We start from the raw sequence: 18,362 nt of genomic DNA on the forward strand, positions 1-18,362 counted from the left end.
CGGGCACATTGGCTCACTGAGCCATTAAAAGCAACCCCAAATGGGAACATCCTGCAAATTTGTATTATACCTAAATGTATGCATTTACTGAAGCCTAAGGCACTTTAAAGCTATTGTAAATGGCAAGAATGCTGTTTGAATAGTCTATGTTACCCAATGTCGACTTTGATATTTGGGGCACTTAAAAATAAATATCCTATAATTATGGTACATATTAATGATCCTCAGAATGTTCTTTACAGATTGCAGAGATTGGCCATTAGACTTATCTCATGCAAATCCTTAGAAAAAATGATTTTTTAGGCCTGCGCCCAGTGAAATTCCATATGCTAATGTCCTCATTATGCAGTACAACATATAATGCTAGGAGGTCACAGTATGAATATTAGGCTTTATAAACAGTAAAAAAAACGAATTTTAAAAGCACTTATTTTTAATAATTCTTTTTCATAATTATTTTTAATAAACCCAATAATTTTTGATAATTCTACATATAAAAGCACCTATTTTTAATAATTATTTTTCATAATTAATAATTATTTTTAATAAACCAATCATTTTTTATAATTCTACATATAAAAGCAAGCTGTATCCCTTGCCTATCATTTTTAGACGCATTCATTTATAAGCCTAAGCACAGAAGCCTAACTTGAAACATGACAAATTTTTGCGCCACTTTTTTTTAAAAAGGACAATTATTAATTAGCAACAGAACCAGGAATATGCTTACAAAAATGCTTAAAGAGAGGAAAACCCTTAATTGAAATGTCTTCCTGTAATACAAAATAATGAACCTTATGTTTGTAACCTTTTTAAAACACTATTCTGAAATGCAAAGTTTCACCTTTGTTTAACTGAAGGCGAAGTCCTGGCTGAGTAAACATTCCTGTCCATTCGCGACCTACAAAAACCAACAGCTGTTTGCTCAGCGGCAGTAAAAGCTCTTCTCAGTGTTGCAACATTTTTCGAACTAAGACATAGCAATGCGTGTTCTATAATGTGCGTTTGAGTTCAGCCAAAATTTATTTCAGCTGAAGTGTTTGCCTGTTAATATCTAATACAATGTATGTAAGTAAAAAAATGATATAAGTTTGTTTTTCTACAAAACACACAATTTTGTTTTTGAGGCTTTTTTATTCCTAGTGAATGTCAATTTTAATTGTATTTTTTAAGAATTTAACAGTTAGTACATGTTCATAATTGCTTATTCTATAAATTAAATAGCAACATATAGCTATTGTAGCATATCATATGGTTCATTTCTGGATTTTTATTTAATTTCTACTTAATAGTTATTAACTGACATTTTGCTTAACAGACTGAAAACATCAAGAAAAACCACAAACACACATTGAGATCATTTCAGACATAAACAGAAAGGGGTCAAACACTCAGGACACACAATACGGCACGCTTTAGCCATTCATTTCATAAATAGCGCCATCGCTATTTACTTACAGAAGTTGCACTAATGGGAAAACCACATAGACATTTAAACACACATTTAACCCACAGATCAACACTTAGGACTGAAACAAAGGACAGCCCACAGACTGTACTTAAACCAAACCATTTGTAAATACTAGTTGTAAGTCATATTTACAAGAAGCGCTTCTCAATAGTGTTCCAAAAGACTGCAAAAACAGCCCAACAGACTCAATTCACTAGCTTTGGCTGGCAGAACACCAAAAATCGCTCTGCATATCTCCATTCATAAGATTGCGCAGAACAAAGGATCCTTGTATGTATTATGTCCATATTTTAATTCCCTGGGGATACAGAATCACCAAGGAAGAAATATGTTTTTAAACCTAAACCTATTTAGGTATTCCCTCTAGGGGAGCCGGCTAATTTACTTCACATCACACTATGGTACCTTTCAAAAAAGCAACACATTCTTCGATGTGAGCTTGAAAACAGGCATGCCAAAAATATTGCAGAATATGCAAATATTATAATCAAAGTAGTGCTTAAGGTACTCTTCGTACGTGCACCGTTCAACAAAATCAGATAGTGAAAAATGTCCTCATTACCTGCCTACACAAATTGCAATTTGCATATAAAATCCATACATATCCAAAGTTGGCCAACACAAATTCCAAAATTCCAAAGCTACAGTAAGCGTTACTAAACTACCTTACTCTTACCAATCAAAAGGTTGTCCAAATTCTAACTGCCAAGTTCTAAATGACCTAACGGTCTTTTTTAGAATACTCACGCCAAAAAGGTTCTCAGTCAGGAGTGACATCATGTGGAGGATCAAAATCAGGAAGATCAGAAATATACTGGGCTGCAGAGACAAAGAATCCCCAGAATCTCCGTGCACAGAGTACCTCCTTAGTAGAGTCCTGTCCTGTCCTCCTCAGTAGATTTCAGTCTACTGACAAGATCACTCCCTCAAATAGTCACTTCTCTGATGAGGTCCACGTTAGCGTGCCAATTGAAGAAATCAATCTTTTTTCTCAGGGGTCTTACTAATACAAAGAAGAAGTTGACACAGAAGCTGAAATATAAAATAACATCTTTATTAAACTCAAATGAGTGAGACTACGTCACACAGAAGCCTTAGCAACTGAATGAGGCAGTCTCCAGAGTACAGAACACTGGGGCCTTATATATGTGAGGGTTACATACTCAACATAAAAGCAAGGGGCAGTCCTAGCTCATGCAAGCATGCAAAATGCCTAATATGGACAAGCAAGATCTGCCAAATATTAGCCAATAGGAAAACATTCAAAACAAGGCATCATGTAACCAGAACGTTCCCCCTTGAGTCGTGTTTCTTTGCCCAACCCCATAAGTCAATCAATGACAGCACCTATAGGTCAATCAGTAATGGCAGGACATGTTTGTGTGCTTCAAAGGACAACTAGCAAAATAGGATAATGCGGGGAAAGAATACCGAAGGCCAACAGATAGTTGGGACAAGGATTAGTCAGTCTAGACAAGGATCAGTCAGTTTAGACAAGGATTAGTCAGTTTGGCTAGTTCCTGGAATTGGCTTCACAGCAAGGAAGGGGAGGTTATTTAACACGTGGCAGTACAAAGGGCAAAAACACTCGGTTTACCAAGCTGCCTGAGTGAGGGCAACACAAAATGGCGACGGAATACAAAATGGAGTTGAAACTGAATTACCTCACCATTCGCTGATTATTTTGTTTGTTCAGCACATACCAAACTCAGTTTATAAATATATTCCAATTAATCTGTCCACACACCTTAAATGGAAGCTGCCCGCTGCACTGCTGTGGGGAAGCTGTGCTTGCTTATTTACAGGTCATTGCCTGGATCTGCTTATTTGGCTAGTGGCAGTTCTAGTGTCAGTGGTTCACTGGTGGTGGGTTTGATGATGAACTTGTGCATCCAGTCCAGGACTGCTGTGCTTCCTTTGTCTGCTGAAAACCTATATAGAATCCTGAACGGAGTCATGGTCCATGGACCATCGTCGAAATAAATGTGGAGCCAGCAGCCACAGCTGGGCAAAGCCATCTTCAAGGATAGGTGTCATATGTATAACCAGAAGATGGTGCACTCCATCCACCCATGGAGGGAAGTGTCTTAGCAGGGACATCACCCCCATAGAATCTACACAAGGAGCATTAAGAAGCATGTTCTTTTTACCTGAACCATTGGGGAGGGGTGGTTGATGAGTTAAAACTTAAAGCTGCTATTGTGTGCTATTACATTTGCCACAAGCTAAATAACCTTGTTGATGGCATGCTCATCCAGTAAGATTGGGAACTCCATCCATATGCTGCAAGCTACTGCTGAAAGGCAGTGTGAAACAGATATTTGCATTTTTATGATCACCTAACTTAAAACAAAGAAAACATCTTTCGTCATAGAGCTTCCTGAATTTGTCTACCTATCTTTGCCTGTTCAGTGACCTTTCCTTAGTCTGAAGCTTCCCTGTGAAAATAGAAATGGCAACTTCTGGGGAGAACATGACTGCATGACTTCCAGTAGCTATAGTCCGACAACTATGATGGTCTGCATCACTTGGGGGAGCCTTTCTCACATAGTTTTCTTCATCTGCGTAATCAATACATTGGGCAAACTGCATTGACCAAAATGTCAATAACTTTACCTTTTTTTTCCACCTATTTTATTGTTTTTGAGTAAGCAAATAACAAAAGGTATTGCATTTCAATCAGCTCCACAAATCTTAGCCGCGCTGATATGGCAAGTTCTCTGGCACTCCTACAAGCCATCCACCACTCCACATCATCCAGGTCCCTAAGCCAGCTCTCTCACATCTTCCCGAGCGCGTCTAGCACCTCGGGGGCATTGTTGACCACAGAGCAATACAGTTGGAAAATTCCGCCTTTAACCAAACAACCCACCAATAATCGAGCCTCTAAGGGGCTATATTCTGGAATCTCTGCCAGGTCGGCCGTATATCTCCCAAGCACATGTCCGAGCCGCGGTGTCTGTGAAATTGCTTGTGGGAAAGCTGGAAGAGGGCCTGCATGTCTGCGAAGGAACACATGTGATTGCCCGCCCAAACATCAACCAGTTATGTAATTCAAATCATGTCCCAGTGTCCAAATCCCGCTCATTGTGCCATGTGATCTAACTAGTGCCCTCTCCATAGTGGGGTTGCCAAGTCATCTTTTTGTCCCACCCAAGAAATCTATTGGCGGCTCCCCATACAAGAAAAGCCATCTTGGTAAGTTCAGGCTTATGAAGGGGAATGGACCGGTCATAGAAATAATGCATTACCTCATCTAGGCCCATAACGTGCAGTTCAAGTTGATATGCTGCATCATTCCAACCGCCAGTCATCTAGTCATTGAACACCAGGAGCTGAGATCCCCAATAGTATAATCGAATATCAAACCAATGTCGTAGACTGATTGGTGACACTTCACAAGAGCAATGCGTGGGGGGGGGGGGGTGAACCCTCCAAATGAAAGAACGGAGGTGAACCATAAGCTTAATAAACCAAACATTGGGATATGGAGCTGAAAATTCTGCAGGGTGTATAAGAACCATGGGAGTACCATCATTTTAATGGGTGCAACACAGCCTAAGGCATTGAGGGAGAGAGTGGACCACAGGGAGAGGTGTGGCAAAGCTGCCAGAGCGGCTGACTCTGGAGCATGGGGCTCATGGTTCAATCCCCGGCGCCGGCGGCAGCTCTGCTCAGCACCATGTGACTCTGGGCAATAGCTCACTTAACCCCTTTGCTGCGGCGGCAATTCCGCCGCAGCCCTAGGGGGGAGGGGTTGCCACGCGGTGCTCACATGCTCATGACGGAACCGCTCCGTCACGAGCCTCGGGTGGGCTGTGCTTGTGACGGAGCGGTTCCGTCATGGCCCCGCCCGCTCAATAGAACGCGCCGCGCAGGCGCGCCGAGCGGGCCGTGACGGAACCGCTCCATCACCACCACAGCCTACCCGAGGCTCGTGACGGAGCGGTTCCGTCACGAGCATGGGAGGGGTTAATCTCCCCAACGGCCCCCAGTGCCTTGAGAGACCCTTGGGGTGATTAGTTCACGTTTAACAAATACCAGATTAATTTTTTTATTTTAAGTGGTCAGGCGAGCCTTGGTTGTCCAAAGGAGCGGCGCAAGATTAAGAGAGTGCATGAGTTCAGACACTGTGGATATGTGGACCCCAAGCTGTTTAAAGCTGAGGCAACAAACTACGATGTCCTGTTGCCAGTCCAGCACAGCATCACCACCCCACACAGGTACAAGCAGTGATTTCCCCCGGAGCCCATATGCTTCACAAAACAGGTGTAACATTTCCAACATGTGGTGACCTGACTTCTGGGGGTCATTCAAAATAACAGAATGCCTTCGGCGTACAGGGTGATTCTGTTATCCATTCTATTGATCTGATTTGAGAGTAACGACAATGGAAGCCAAGTCAATATCAGAGAAGCAGCCTTCGTCATGGGCCTCCTTATAAAGCTGCAGCAAGTGAGGGCTAACAATTTTGTGGGGTTCAATGAACTATTCTAAAGGAAAGTCATCAGGGCCCTGGGTCTTGCCAGATGTGAAATCGGGGTTGGGGATGGGGGGAAGGGGGGCACACCAAGGTCATACCAAGGTCAGGCCCGGCCTCCTTGCCACTCAAAGGTCAAGGGTGGGCAGCACGAGCAGCCTAGGTCTCTCCGTCGCAAAGCCTATCTTCACACTGGCATCCACAGGTCTGTGGTGTCCCAGTCCACAATCAGGATCAGTGGTCATGGAGTGCGGTCCCTCAATGCTGCAACTGTCTCCCAAGGAGAAGCCTAGGGCCACCGCGTCCCTCAGGTCTCAGGCGCACCGGTCTCTATACATGAGCAGTCTGGGCCCTTACCCTCCAGCTGCTCTCCCCCTTTGAGTCCCTGACCCCACAAAGGTAGTCACCAGGAGGGAGAAGAGTCACGTGGTAAGGCCCGGCAGCAGAGGAGCTGTATCTGGGGTCCACTCCTCTAGCCTCTCACTGGGGCAGTGTACCTCAGCTATCGGGGTTCCCAAGCGGCTCATTCAAGCTGCCAAAAGGCAACGCTGCACGGCAGGTACAGCTCCAGTTGTGAGGTTCGAAGACCACAGTATCTGCTTCTCCGGGGTTCGTGAACTCCTGGATCATGGTCAGCCGCGGCTCACGGGATCCTTTTGGGGGCAGGATGTAGACCTCAATATGATTAACAAGCATTGGCATAGCCAATAGGTCTCACCTTTGGGACCTTATAAGTGTTTTGTTATCCAGCACAATATCCTTGGTGCAACAACATCAACTGTTGCATGGCTAAACACTTATAAGGTCCCAAAGGCGAGACCTATTGGCTATGCCAATGCTTGTTTATTTTTGCAGCAGTCCTTTTACAGCAGTGGTAGTACACAATGTACGTTTTATGTTCATGAGAAGCTGCTTCTGAAGCATGAGTCTTGATGATAATAAAGAAATCTCTCCTATTCCTCTGGTGTTTCTAGTAGAACCTCATAATCATTAGGTGTGGAATTTCTGTTCATTCAGGCGATGGTCAGAGTGACAGAGGGCACATATTATTAAAATCAGCGGTCATTAATTCAGGTGAAATAGTATAGAAAACTAAAGTAAAATGTAGGACACTTAATAGGAAGGAGAGTGTGGATCCCATACAACACAGAATAGTCTCACACACCCAGGTGTCTGATTAGATCCTGCCGTCAATCCACCGGTATAGGAGGGATTGCTTGTTTTCACATGAGGCGGTGGTCCATATAGCAATGGTTCTCGTTATGGAAGGAGGCTGTTTCCTAAGAAGCAATGTCAGGAGTTGCAAAACATATGGTCACAAGACACCAAGATGTGTGAGACCGAGAAGGGAGGAGTCTCCTTGTTACCTGCACATTTTATTGTAAACCTTTGAAATCATTCAGTATTCTCCATACAATTCAATGATGTCTATGTGAAAAAATAGTGGCAGCTAGCTAAACTCGGTCACTGCACCACCCAATGTTGTCACAACTATGTTCCAGTACAACAATATTGCCCACCTCAAATGGCCAGCTGCCAAAAGGTCCTGAACCATATATTACAGAACACAAGAGTTGAGAGGCAACACATAAGCACAAAGAGTTAAATAAGCACCAGGTCAACTGTCAAAGTCCCTTCCACAGTTGTTTATAGAGTCCAATATTGTTTGATTGTTATTTTTTATATAATTCAATTCTCCCGTGTGTTCTGGTGTGCTTCATCTTCCTTAAGGTTCACAGTATCTCTTGATTGTCCTTTATTTGAATGTCTCACAATCTGCAGTTGCCTCCATTCCCAGGTTCCCTTCTCTGTGGCCTCCATCTTGGCCAATAGAGGCAGGTGAAAAATAGCTCACCCCACGCAGTGCTCAGAAGAGGGGAACTCTAAACTCCACCTCCCTCCATCACTTTTCCGAAAGGCAAGGGGGGCATTGACCAAGGGTGAAGGAGATTAAAAAATAGACTGGAACAGAAAGCAGAAGCAGCTGCAAGTTGACACACTACTCCATGGCACACATGATTTGGCGGTCCACAGAGAATAAGTGGATTTTGACCACACAAAAGTAGTCCTCCCCCCACGCTTGGGAAAGACAGGGGGGCTAGCATGCACTTGGTTAAGACATTGGTGGTGTTTATTCATTACAACACTGGAAAAGTGGGGGGAAAGGCCACCACCACATAACCCTGAGGGGGAGGAAGGGTTATAATGGATGGGCAAGCAGGGGGGGCACAGAAGGACTGCAGCGGTTGAAGGTGCACGCAAAGTGACTGCTGATGTAGGATGCCACTCAGGAGCTGCAGTGGGTAATGTATGCCAAAGGCTAAAGGGGTGAAACAAGCAGCACACAGATGCCTAGAAGTGGGATGGTGGAGCACACCTAGGGACTGCAGGATAGGTCGGGGTACCCATAAAGACTGCAGTGGGCAGAGGGGTATATTTAGGGTCAGGCTAGAGGGGCGGAGAAGGGTAGAGCAAGGGCTGCAACTGGGACGGCAAGAAAGAGTTGTGGGTGATTTGTACAGAGAGGCTGCAAAGGAGCCCAGGCGCATAGTGGGGAAGTAGGGTGGAGGCAACATTGCACAGAGGGGTAGAAGGACATTCTTCAGGTACACATAAGGCTCCAGGAGAAGGCGACTAAAACAAGGATCTCGGGCGCCGGCTCTAATCGCTTTGTTTGTAACTAATACCTGGGGTTACGAGGCAGGCGTGGGTGTCCGGTGTTGGTGACTTGTGGGGGAAGTTCTCTCCTCGCAGATCTCTCCTGTCATCCGGCGCAGCACGGCTTCAAGGGCGCTGGGACTTCCTTTCCTCTGCGTCTCGATGAAATTGTAGGGGGGGCGTCCCCGGTTGCTAGGGAATCCTCCCATGTTCATTTCCCGGCAATGCAGCCCCTGTTTACTCATGGCCCCGGGCAGCCTACTCGAGTAGCCGCCGGGTTTACTTTGCTAACGGGCAGCAACCTTGACCATTGGGGACATACTGCTTTGTTCTCGGTCTGGCGGAGGTGAAATCCGCGGCGCTCTCGATACTGGTGGAGAGCAGCCAAGCGTGAGCTGAGAGACGGAGAGAAATCGAAACTGCTGGTGGTACTAAAGAGCGGGAGCAGGAGGAGGCGCGGCAGCAGGGGGGAAGGCGGGGGGCCTGCACTTGCGGGACCGATAATTGCTGCCAGATGGCGGCACGCTCCCGCAAGTAGATCGCCTCACGTGCATTGATGGCAATGGAACGCGTGCACGTTTTTGGCTGAAAAGCCATGGCGATGAGAAAAGGTCTTTTTGTCTATGCAGTGCATGCACTATGCGTAGGGGAGCCCTAAAAAGGGATGCCCAAAGTGACAATGCAGCCAGTTGGCAGAGAAGGTCTGCTGCTTCAGCCACGCCCCCATCAAAAACGTTATGTTAGATACTTTCTGCGAACTATAGGTCTATGAAATAAAGTTGTAATGTAAAATAATATCCTTTGAAATCTTGTACATGCCAGCCTACATTACTACAGTTGTAAATTGCCTTAACAATGTTTCTAATTTGTCAGACAAGTATGTTTGACAGCTGATTTTCATCATATGTGGTGAAGCTGCACTCAACTCAAACAGTTGTGAGATGAGAAAAAGTAGAATTATAATAAAATATTTGGCATTTTGATAGGTGCTGGCAAATTATAAGATTTCCTTCCAGAGAGATCCACTAACCTGCTGTGCTTATCTGAGTCCTGTGATCTCTGAAACGGTGAAGGCGCAGAAAGGGACTGAACAGAGTTATGAAGCGGGGGGCGGGTTGGTGGCTCTCCACATACTGTTTGGGATAATGCTATTGATAAAATAGAAAAGGAATAAAAAACATCTCTTGTCACTCTTTTATTATCAATGCTTCTCTTGATTTATAAGATACTGTGATGATACTGCTGTAATTTCTTCTTCATCCTACTTATTGGAATTGATTTGTAGGTGTAAGCATTAGTGACTGTTGTTGTGTTTACCGTTCTATGTGTATGAAAATAATTAAAAAACATAGAGTAGCATCCTCTACACTGCAGACACACGCGCCTAAAGATGCTTTGATAACTCCCCCCGCCCCAACACACAATATAGACAATATCCATTGTCGTTACTAGAGGGGGGAAGAATAATACTGGGAAGTTTTGTTGAGGTAAAACATGGGTAAAAATTTGTAATTTTCTTCCAGGAAAACATTCTGCAGAGAACAATACAAACGCAAAGGAAATACTCCGTGAGTTGATTTCAAAATAATTTAATTTCAGACTTGAAGCCCACACATACATACTTTGATGATGAGCAGATTATTACAGATTGAGGTCCGCTCTTCATCTTTAACAGTTACCTTGTTCAAACAACTTACACTGTTCCATGCACTTTCGTATTTTAAAATTTGAAAAAATTGTCAATTGTGAGTAGGTATAAGCATTAGTGACTGTTGTTGTGGTTACCGTTCTCTGTGTTTGAAAATAATTTAAAACAACAGAGTAGCAGCCGCTACACTGCAGACACATGCGACTAAATATGCTTGTATAACTCCCCCCCGCCCCAACCTCCAATATACACTATCCATTCTCGTTACTGGAGAGGGGAAGAATAATACTGGCAAGTTTTGTTCAGCTAAAATTAGGATAAAACTGTATTTTCTTCCAGGAAAAAGTTCTGCAGAGGACAATACAAACTCAAAGGAAATACTCCGTGAGTTGATTTCAGAGTAATTTAATGTAAGTGTTGAAGTACAAAAAAATACATACTTTGATCATGAGCAGATTATTGCAGAATACTGTCACCTCTTCAATTAATTACAGTGGTCAAACATCTTGCACAATTCCATGCACTTTCGTATTTTAACATTTAAAAAAAAAATGTTGATTGTGAACGCAAGAAGGGATTTCGATTTCTTAGTTAAGTGTACTATCTTTCTAAAACACTGTAGATTATTCAGCCAATGACAATAACTGTAATTAAGTAGAAATATCTTCTGTGTACTTTTTATCTGGGCTTTAGCCACTTTGCAGCATGCTTTCAGTGCCCAGGAACATATTTTGTACAAAGAACAAAAAACAGAAAACTGATTTTTTCTTTATAGACAAGTAACTCTGCACCTATGAACAGACGTGGACAAGACAAGCCAACAAATTCTGAGGTAGGGCTTAGGTGGTATTCTTGTCGATGTTAGGTAATTGCCTAAACATACGATTGAACTTTGGGACTTGCTCTCTTCAAAGCTACCTGAAGTGAGTTTCTTAACTGAAACCTGGTTGAGCCAGGCCTCCTCTTCAGCCATCACGATTGCTCTCCCAGAAAATTATTCCATGCTTAGATTGGAAAGGGAGGGCAGGATAGGGGGAGGAATCACTATTATTTTTTTAAACACTATTAAAGTGTCCATTATGGACTCTTCTCCGGTGGAGTGGGCAGAGATATGCATATTTAAACTTGAACTTTCTTTCTAGGACTATTGGAAAGGTATACTAGTATATAGATCTCCGGGGTCTAAACAAAGAGTTTATCCAGCACCTAATTTAATTTGTTGCACCTCATGTCCTGGAAGCAAAACAGTTTCTTTTTTTGGGTGACTCTAATTACCATGCAGAATATTACAATAATGAGGAGGCAACTCAGCTTGTTGCAGACGTAGCCACTCTCGGACTGCATCAAAGTGCTAATGGGCCTATGCATGCCACAGGGCGCACTCTAGATTTCATTTTTACCAACTCTACTTCTCTAGCCTGTGAACAACCGCAACATTTACTTTGGACGGACCATTTATTGATCAGTTTTAGGATTCCTATGACAACAAAGATTTATAATACACCTAAAGTTGTTAAAAAACAATTTAGACATTGGCGGAAAATCACGCTGGACTCCTTTGCTAATGTCTTTAATCATACTGGCACAAAAGCTACTTCAGATGTGGAGCAAGCACTCTCAGAATATCAATGCTTAAATGCTTTAAACACAGCTTTTGATAAGATTACTCCTCTCCAACGATGTACTAATTCCACACATGGTACCCGTGCGTCCTGGTATACTCTAGCCCTTAGAACTGAGACAGCATAATGTAAAAAATTAGGAAGACAGTGGCGACCACTGTTCCCTGTAAGCTGCACGTGCGCACATATTTCACCTAGAGCTCGCGGTGTCCTGTGTGAAGTGCGCTCAGACAGGAGCACCTTTGTGAGGACCGTTCGCGTTGCTGCTTTTAAAATGCGTGTTACACAAAACAGTGGTCCCTATTTTTAGAAACAATGAAGAAATAATAATCATACACTTTAATAAGTGGTATGTCTTTTGTCCAGCCGGACAAGAAGTTTATTTTTATATTCAAAGGAGTATTCGGAAATTGTGAGAACCAGTAAATATCAAGCGGGCACAGCCGTGACCCTTAACATACAAGACAGAACAACGGAACTGGTGGCCAAAAGGGCAAAGTACAAAATATGTCTGTGTACTTGTAGTCACTGTTACAGACTTAAATTAATAGGAACACACCATTGCATTTTTCAATATTGCATTCATATATTGCATATGGGGTTTTTTGGTAGACGACGTTTCGATGCCGTTTTACATATAGGGCATCATCATCAGGACAAGGAATAACATCATTGTTGTCTTAAGCATATATTATTTACACTATGCCTTTTGTCACATTACTTTACATTTGGTACATGGGAACAAAAAGAGGGAGAAAAAACAAAGGGTAAATGTCACTTTTTTGCACATTACTTCAAAACCCCAAGGTCAGGGTGAGATAGTGAGAATGGCGAGTGAATAGGTGAGGTTTCCAAGCAATTGTTTACGGCGCAAATTATCGTGGGGTCAGAGTCGGGTGATGGGTGAAGTGTATGGGTACGAGCACTGGTTCTATACCCAGGGGCTCTAGTCCATAAAAGGGGGGCGATGGGAGTTTACTATCAGCGTGCGGTAGAGCGATCAAAAAGTGCCGGTTTTGGCGCAGTAGAAGCAAGGTCTAATGGTATTACCTTCATCTTGTGGAAAATAAAAATAATTAAAAATGTGAGTCGGGGTTTTGGTGTCAAGGGTCAAGATCATGTGGCATGCAGAGCGAGTGTTCGCTGCGGGCGGTAAACGGGGGCAGAAACTAGGTCGCTTACAAGGTAGCTAGGTTGGCATGCACCGAGTGTAGGATCACGACCTCCGTTCGTGGTATCCTCATGGTCTTAATATTGCATACATTGCAAGCCAAAATCCTGCATACTTGAGCCCTCGCGCTCATATTTGATTTTACGAAGATTATACATTTTCTCGGACAGACGCACCACTTTATGGTAATTTTACCGTTCCGTTCTCCTCACTCCCGACCGCTGGTAACACGGGCACTTTGACCTAATTGTTCCCTTAATTGTTATTTCAGGAATGCTAAGGAAGAGATGAGATCTTGTATGCAATATTAAGACCATGAGAGCTTAGGCACTATTACCTTCCTAGACGCCTTAGATCTAGTGATAAAGCCCTGTTAATTGTTCCTCCCATCATAAAAAGGCCCGTTCGGGTGGCAGGTCTTTTTCTTACTTGCCTCCTTATTCTGAAACAAATTGCCACATCATATTCAAACTTGTTCAGATCACCTTCTATTCAGGAAAGTACTTAAGACAACTTTGTTCGGATTTAGCTGCTACTGCTGTCTTTGTCTCATAGTTGTACCAAGATCCCCTCCCAGGGTGATTCGTATGCATAGTAATTTAAATTAACATAACAGAACACATAGAGTTAGATTAAAGGTTTGACTTGATCCCAAATAGAATGGCACGAGCCAATGGCTCTTTTGTAGGTTAAATATGAATTTAAAATCACAAAATATGTCGGATGTAGAGATATTAATCAAGAATAGAGAAAATTGTCTATATGTTAAGTTAGAAGATTTTTTTTAAACTGACTTAAACCTTTGTGCATCATTTAGGTATATTTTCTCTCCCAGTCAGCTCATTCGAAAACTTGCCATTTTCTACACATGGCACTTCCTAATTTGATCTATGCATTCTAGTACTATATGTGATATATATGTCTCAGTCACCTACATAGGCGCTACACAGGCATTCAGACGTCAGTTCTTTTCTTTTCTTTCAACGCCAGTTAAGCCATAATTTGTAAAAGAGCTACCCCTTTGTCTCTTTTTGACAAGCTTTTTTCTGCAACATTTCTTTTTTTCTTGTGTGTTAAGGATGTCATCTAGACGTGCAGGGTTTAAGCCATGTGGTGCCTGTCACTGCCCCATGTTAATAATGACCCCTACCTTATCTGTTTGTGGTGCTTTGAGTGCGGCACAACATGAAGTTGTGCTCGGATTGCCAGGTCATGGTGTCGAAGGCCTTGTGGGAGTGATCTTTGAAGCTTCTTGTGGCCCAGCAGTTGACACCTTCAAATGCGACACCTCGGAGATCCTGGTCCTGTTCGAGGAAGAGAAGGCCACGGGGACCTTTCCAGGAGCCCCAAGTCCTCTTCATCTCACTGAAGGCCCTCAGGGCATTTGGTGAAGAGGCACAAGAAGAAGAAGTCTAAACAGACTTCGACTTAACCTCGTTTGTCAACCGTAGACGAGACAGGTTAGGAGCATCCACGCAATATTCACGGTTCTGCGGAGCAGGAGCTAGGTTTGACTCCGTGCTCTCCCCCCTCCACGTTTCCAGAGACGGAATGACCACTGTACTGAGTATTTGAGCAGGCTAACCCCTCTGGTGACCCTTCGAGCCTTGCGGGGTCCAGCGAGGCCCCACCAGGTTCTACGTCAACAGCTCCAGCCCCGGTGGAGTCACATGGATTTCCGATCCGAGTCGACGTTGAGGGCATAGCTTTCTGCAATTTTCAAGACAAAGGAGATTTAAAAAAAAAGAATATTGTATTATACAGAAGGAGATTTCACAATAGGCATTGAAGGTAATTACATCAGGCATATGTGCTATGATTTTCAGAGACATCCAAGGTAGCCCAACAATGGTCCCCGACAAGAACCGGCGTCCCTCGTGTAATTCTGTGAGATTCTCAACATGGCTGCTTGTTGTCAGTGAGAGGAATAATACTGACAAATGTGCAAGAGGGACAACCCTTCCTGCTGGTCGGAGCACGGTTCCAATACCACGGGGTATCGACTAATTTTTCAGAAAATGATCACTATTCAAATGAATTTGATTCCTCAATTTAATCCAACGCTTGGAGTATTTAATATTCATTCAGTGCATTATCAAGCATGCCATATCCATCATGGTTGGTCATTCAAGATTCAATCAATGACGTATTCATAAACACAATGCATTTCAGGTCATCCCATGACCCTTCATCAGGGGTCACTCAATGGGTTCTAGAAAAGGAAATGGAAACAGGAGGCTGTTTGTCATACCGTCCAACACACAATAATCAAAAGATACTTTCACGAAAGCTCCATGTGCGCAGTGTAAAAGAAAATCAGTGTGCTCAGTGTAAGAATTAATGTTCTCAGTGAAAAAATCTGAGTGCCCAAAGAAAGAGCCGACGAGGCTGTAATGCCAGTGATCTGAGGTGCAATAAAAACGCTTTCATGCAAAGCGAAAAACCACAATTCTGTGCTGAAATCATACATGCCAACAACTATTAAAAAAGTATATAGCATGGTGACGGGACTATCAAGTTAATAAACATTATTATACACAAACAGGATTAATTGCGAGTGTTTTAAAACGGCGTGCTCCCAAAGTGTTGCTGTCAGATTGGTGGTCGGTGAATGTGGTAGAATCATAGAGTGTAAGCAAAGTAGAACCCAGCTTCATAATCGTGTGCAAGGTTAATCTGTTTTGACAAGCTGAAAAAGCTTGAGGAAACACAAACAATACATGAAAGAATCAGGAGCTTACCAGGATCACTCCAGAGTTCAAGCCTCGAGGCAGGACAGTGAGTGTATGACGTGGTTACGCGTCAACCTTAGAACGTGGTTCTAACGTCTTAAAGACATAGTGCATAATAGGGTTGGTCACAATATGGGTAAAAATGAATAAAATTAAAAAAAAGTTTTAAAAAGTAAAAAAAAAGAGGGGGAAGCGAGTATATGGTGAAGTTACACGTCCGTGTTATGATATGGTTCCAATGCCTAGTGCATAGTAGTGCGAGAAATGAAGTTGAAAAAGAAAAAAGAGACAATTCAGAAAAGACTGCAAAACTATTGTACGAAAGTGATTTGCCTTGAGCACATAAACATATCATAAACCTCAGAGCAACATGTGCTTATATAACAAGATTCAAGTGATTCTGAAAAGGATGAAAAACTGTTATACCTTGAACATTTGGACATATCATTAACCCCAATGCTACCTGAACATGTGAAGCAACATTCAGGTACCAAAAATCATATCTCGTGAAATATATTACAGAAAACAATTATATTCAATTCTATCAATAATCCCTTGGGGCTGCAGGGCATGTAATTTCTTAGTCCAATAAAATTCAGATCTGGCTAATGCTTTTTGAGGATCAATGTCATGTTGAGGTTTGTACCCTTCTAATATCGTGAAATGAAGTAGCGCTACATTGTGTCTTGCTTCCATCCAATGGGTTGCAACAGTGGATTTCTCATGTCAGTATCGGATGTTGCTCTTGTGTTCTACCACCTGCACTTTAACTTTCCTTTCAGTCTTCCCCACATAAATTTTCTTGCAGGGACATTTCAGAGCGTAAATAACTTTGGCTGTGTCGCGTGTGCTGCAATGTTTAAGTCTGATCGAGTTACACTGAGTGGGGTGAATGAACCGGTCGCCTACAATGACATTGTTACAGTGTACGCAGTTCATGCATTTTTGCATGCCTTTGATTTCTTTCTATGCTGGCTCTGCCTTTTTGTTCAATAATTCGTTTGAATTGTTAGATCGCTGCCTTGGATAGGTTGGAGTTTGTGGATATAGCGGTTTCAGGTCCGGTTCTGTCTGAATGATTATCCAGTGCTTCATGATGATGGATTTAATCAAGTTAGATTGTGTAGAATGTTTTAAGACACAAAGAGTCGGATTAGATTGCTTAGGTGCTGTACGACGTAATAAAGACGGTCTATTTACAGCAGAAACTCTTTGCTTGGCATTATCAAGTACCTGTTTTGGATAACCACGCTGTTGAGATTTCTCAATTAATTTTTTAATGATAACATTGGTTTCTTCAGGATCAGATGTAATTATTTTCAATCTGATAAATTGAGAATACAGCAGATGTTGCTTGAGCGAGCTTTGATGAAAATTGTGAAAGTGCAGAGAGTTATTCCTTTCTGTTGTTTTTTTGTGTACACTTGTTTTTATTGTATCTGAATCAATTTGAATCAATATATCCAGAAAGGATATGCTATTTTTCTCAATCTGATGAGAAAATTTAACACAGTTATGGATGAGATTGAGCTCACAAATGTTGTTTTCCAAACTCTTCATATCTCATATCCAAATGATTAAGATATCATCAACGTAACGTTTAAATAATACTAGATGTTGGGTCCATGCATGGTTCTGGAAAATGTGTTCAGATTCCAATTTGGCCAATAAAATGTTGGCATACAATGGGGCTCCAGCAAATTTCCATTGTTTTGGGCATAAAATTCACCATTCCATTCGAAATAACTGTGAACCAATGCGAACTGTAGAAGCTCCAATAGCAACACTTTTTCTGCTCTGATCTTGTTTTGTTTCAATAAGGACCATTCGATTGCCACTAAGCCATCTAAATATGGTATAGAAGTATAAAGAGCAATGACATAAATAGTTCATAAGTACCAGTTTTCAATGCCGTCAGTATTTAGTTCTTTAAGTGAATTCAATAGCGATGTGGCATCTTGAAGTAAGTCTCCAATTGTTGCACAATGAGCTGTAAGAAGCTGTCTAAATATCTTCCAATGGGTTCTGATAATGATCCACATGCTTACACTATAGGACGGAAAGGTGGTTTCTCAAAGTTCTTATGAATTTTAGGAAGCATATAAATCTTAGGGCATCTAGGGTATGCTGCATACAAATCCTTTTTGGTGTTCTTGCGGATCCATCCCATCTCCAAAGCTCAAGTAAGAATTTGATTTAAGATATTTTGGTAGGCCATAGTGGGATCATGATCAAGTTTGGTGTAAGTATCAGTGTCTTGAATGTGATTCATCACGCTCAAATAATCATTATTGCATGTTGGACTGTATGACAAGCAGTCTCCTGTTTCCATTTCCTTTTCTAGAACCCATTGAGTGACCCCTGATGAAGGGCCATGCGATGACCCAAAATGAATGACGTCATTTATTGAATCTTGGATGGTCAACCATGATGGCTATTGCATGCTTGATAATCTATTGAATGAACATTAAATTCTCCAAGAGTTGGATTACATTTTTTGAAGAATCAAATTAGTTTGAAGAGTAATAATTTTCTGAAAAATTAGTCGATACCCTGTGGTATTGGAACCGTGCTCCCACC

The 18,362-nt window shown here is 42.3% G+C and overlaps 1 protein-coding gene across 4 annotated transcripts in view; it reads left to right on the forward strand.

Annotated features, from left to right (window-relative positions):
* Window positions 1–18,362, forward strand: part of ANKAR (ankyrin and armadillo repeat containing) — a 1,199,016-nt gene that overhangs the window by 344,752 nt on the left and 835,902 nt on the right. For 3 of the 4 annotated variants that reach the window (XM_078680368.1, XM_078680367.1, XM_078680370.1), the window contains one exon: window positions 10,133–10,177. The exons of the other annotated variant lie outside the window; for it this stretch is intronic. In XM_078680368.1, coding sequence (XP_078536494.1) covers window positions 10,133–10,177 — 45 coding nt within the window. The remainder of the gene's footprint in view (window positions 1–10,132; window positions 10,178–18,362) is intronic. 4 annotated transcript variants of the gene reach the window in all.

The sequence above is a fragment of the Lissotriton helveticus genome, chromosome 3_1 (genome assembly GCF_964261635.1).
Source record: "Lissotriton helveticus chromosome 3_1, aLisHel1.1, whole genome shotgun sequence".
Classification (NCBI taxonomy): Eukaryota; Metazoa; Chordata; class Amphibia; order Caudata; family Salamandridae; genus Lissotriton; species Lissotriton helveticus.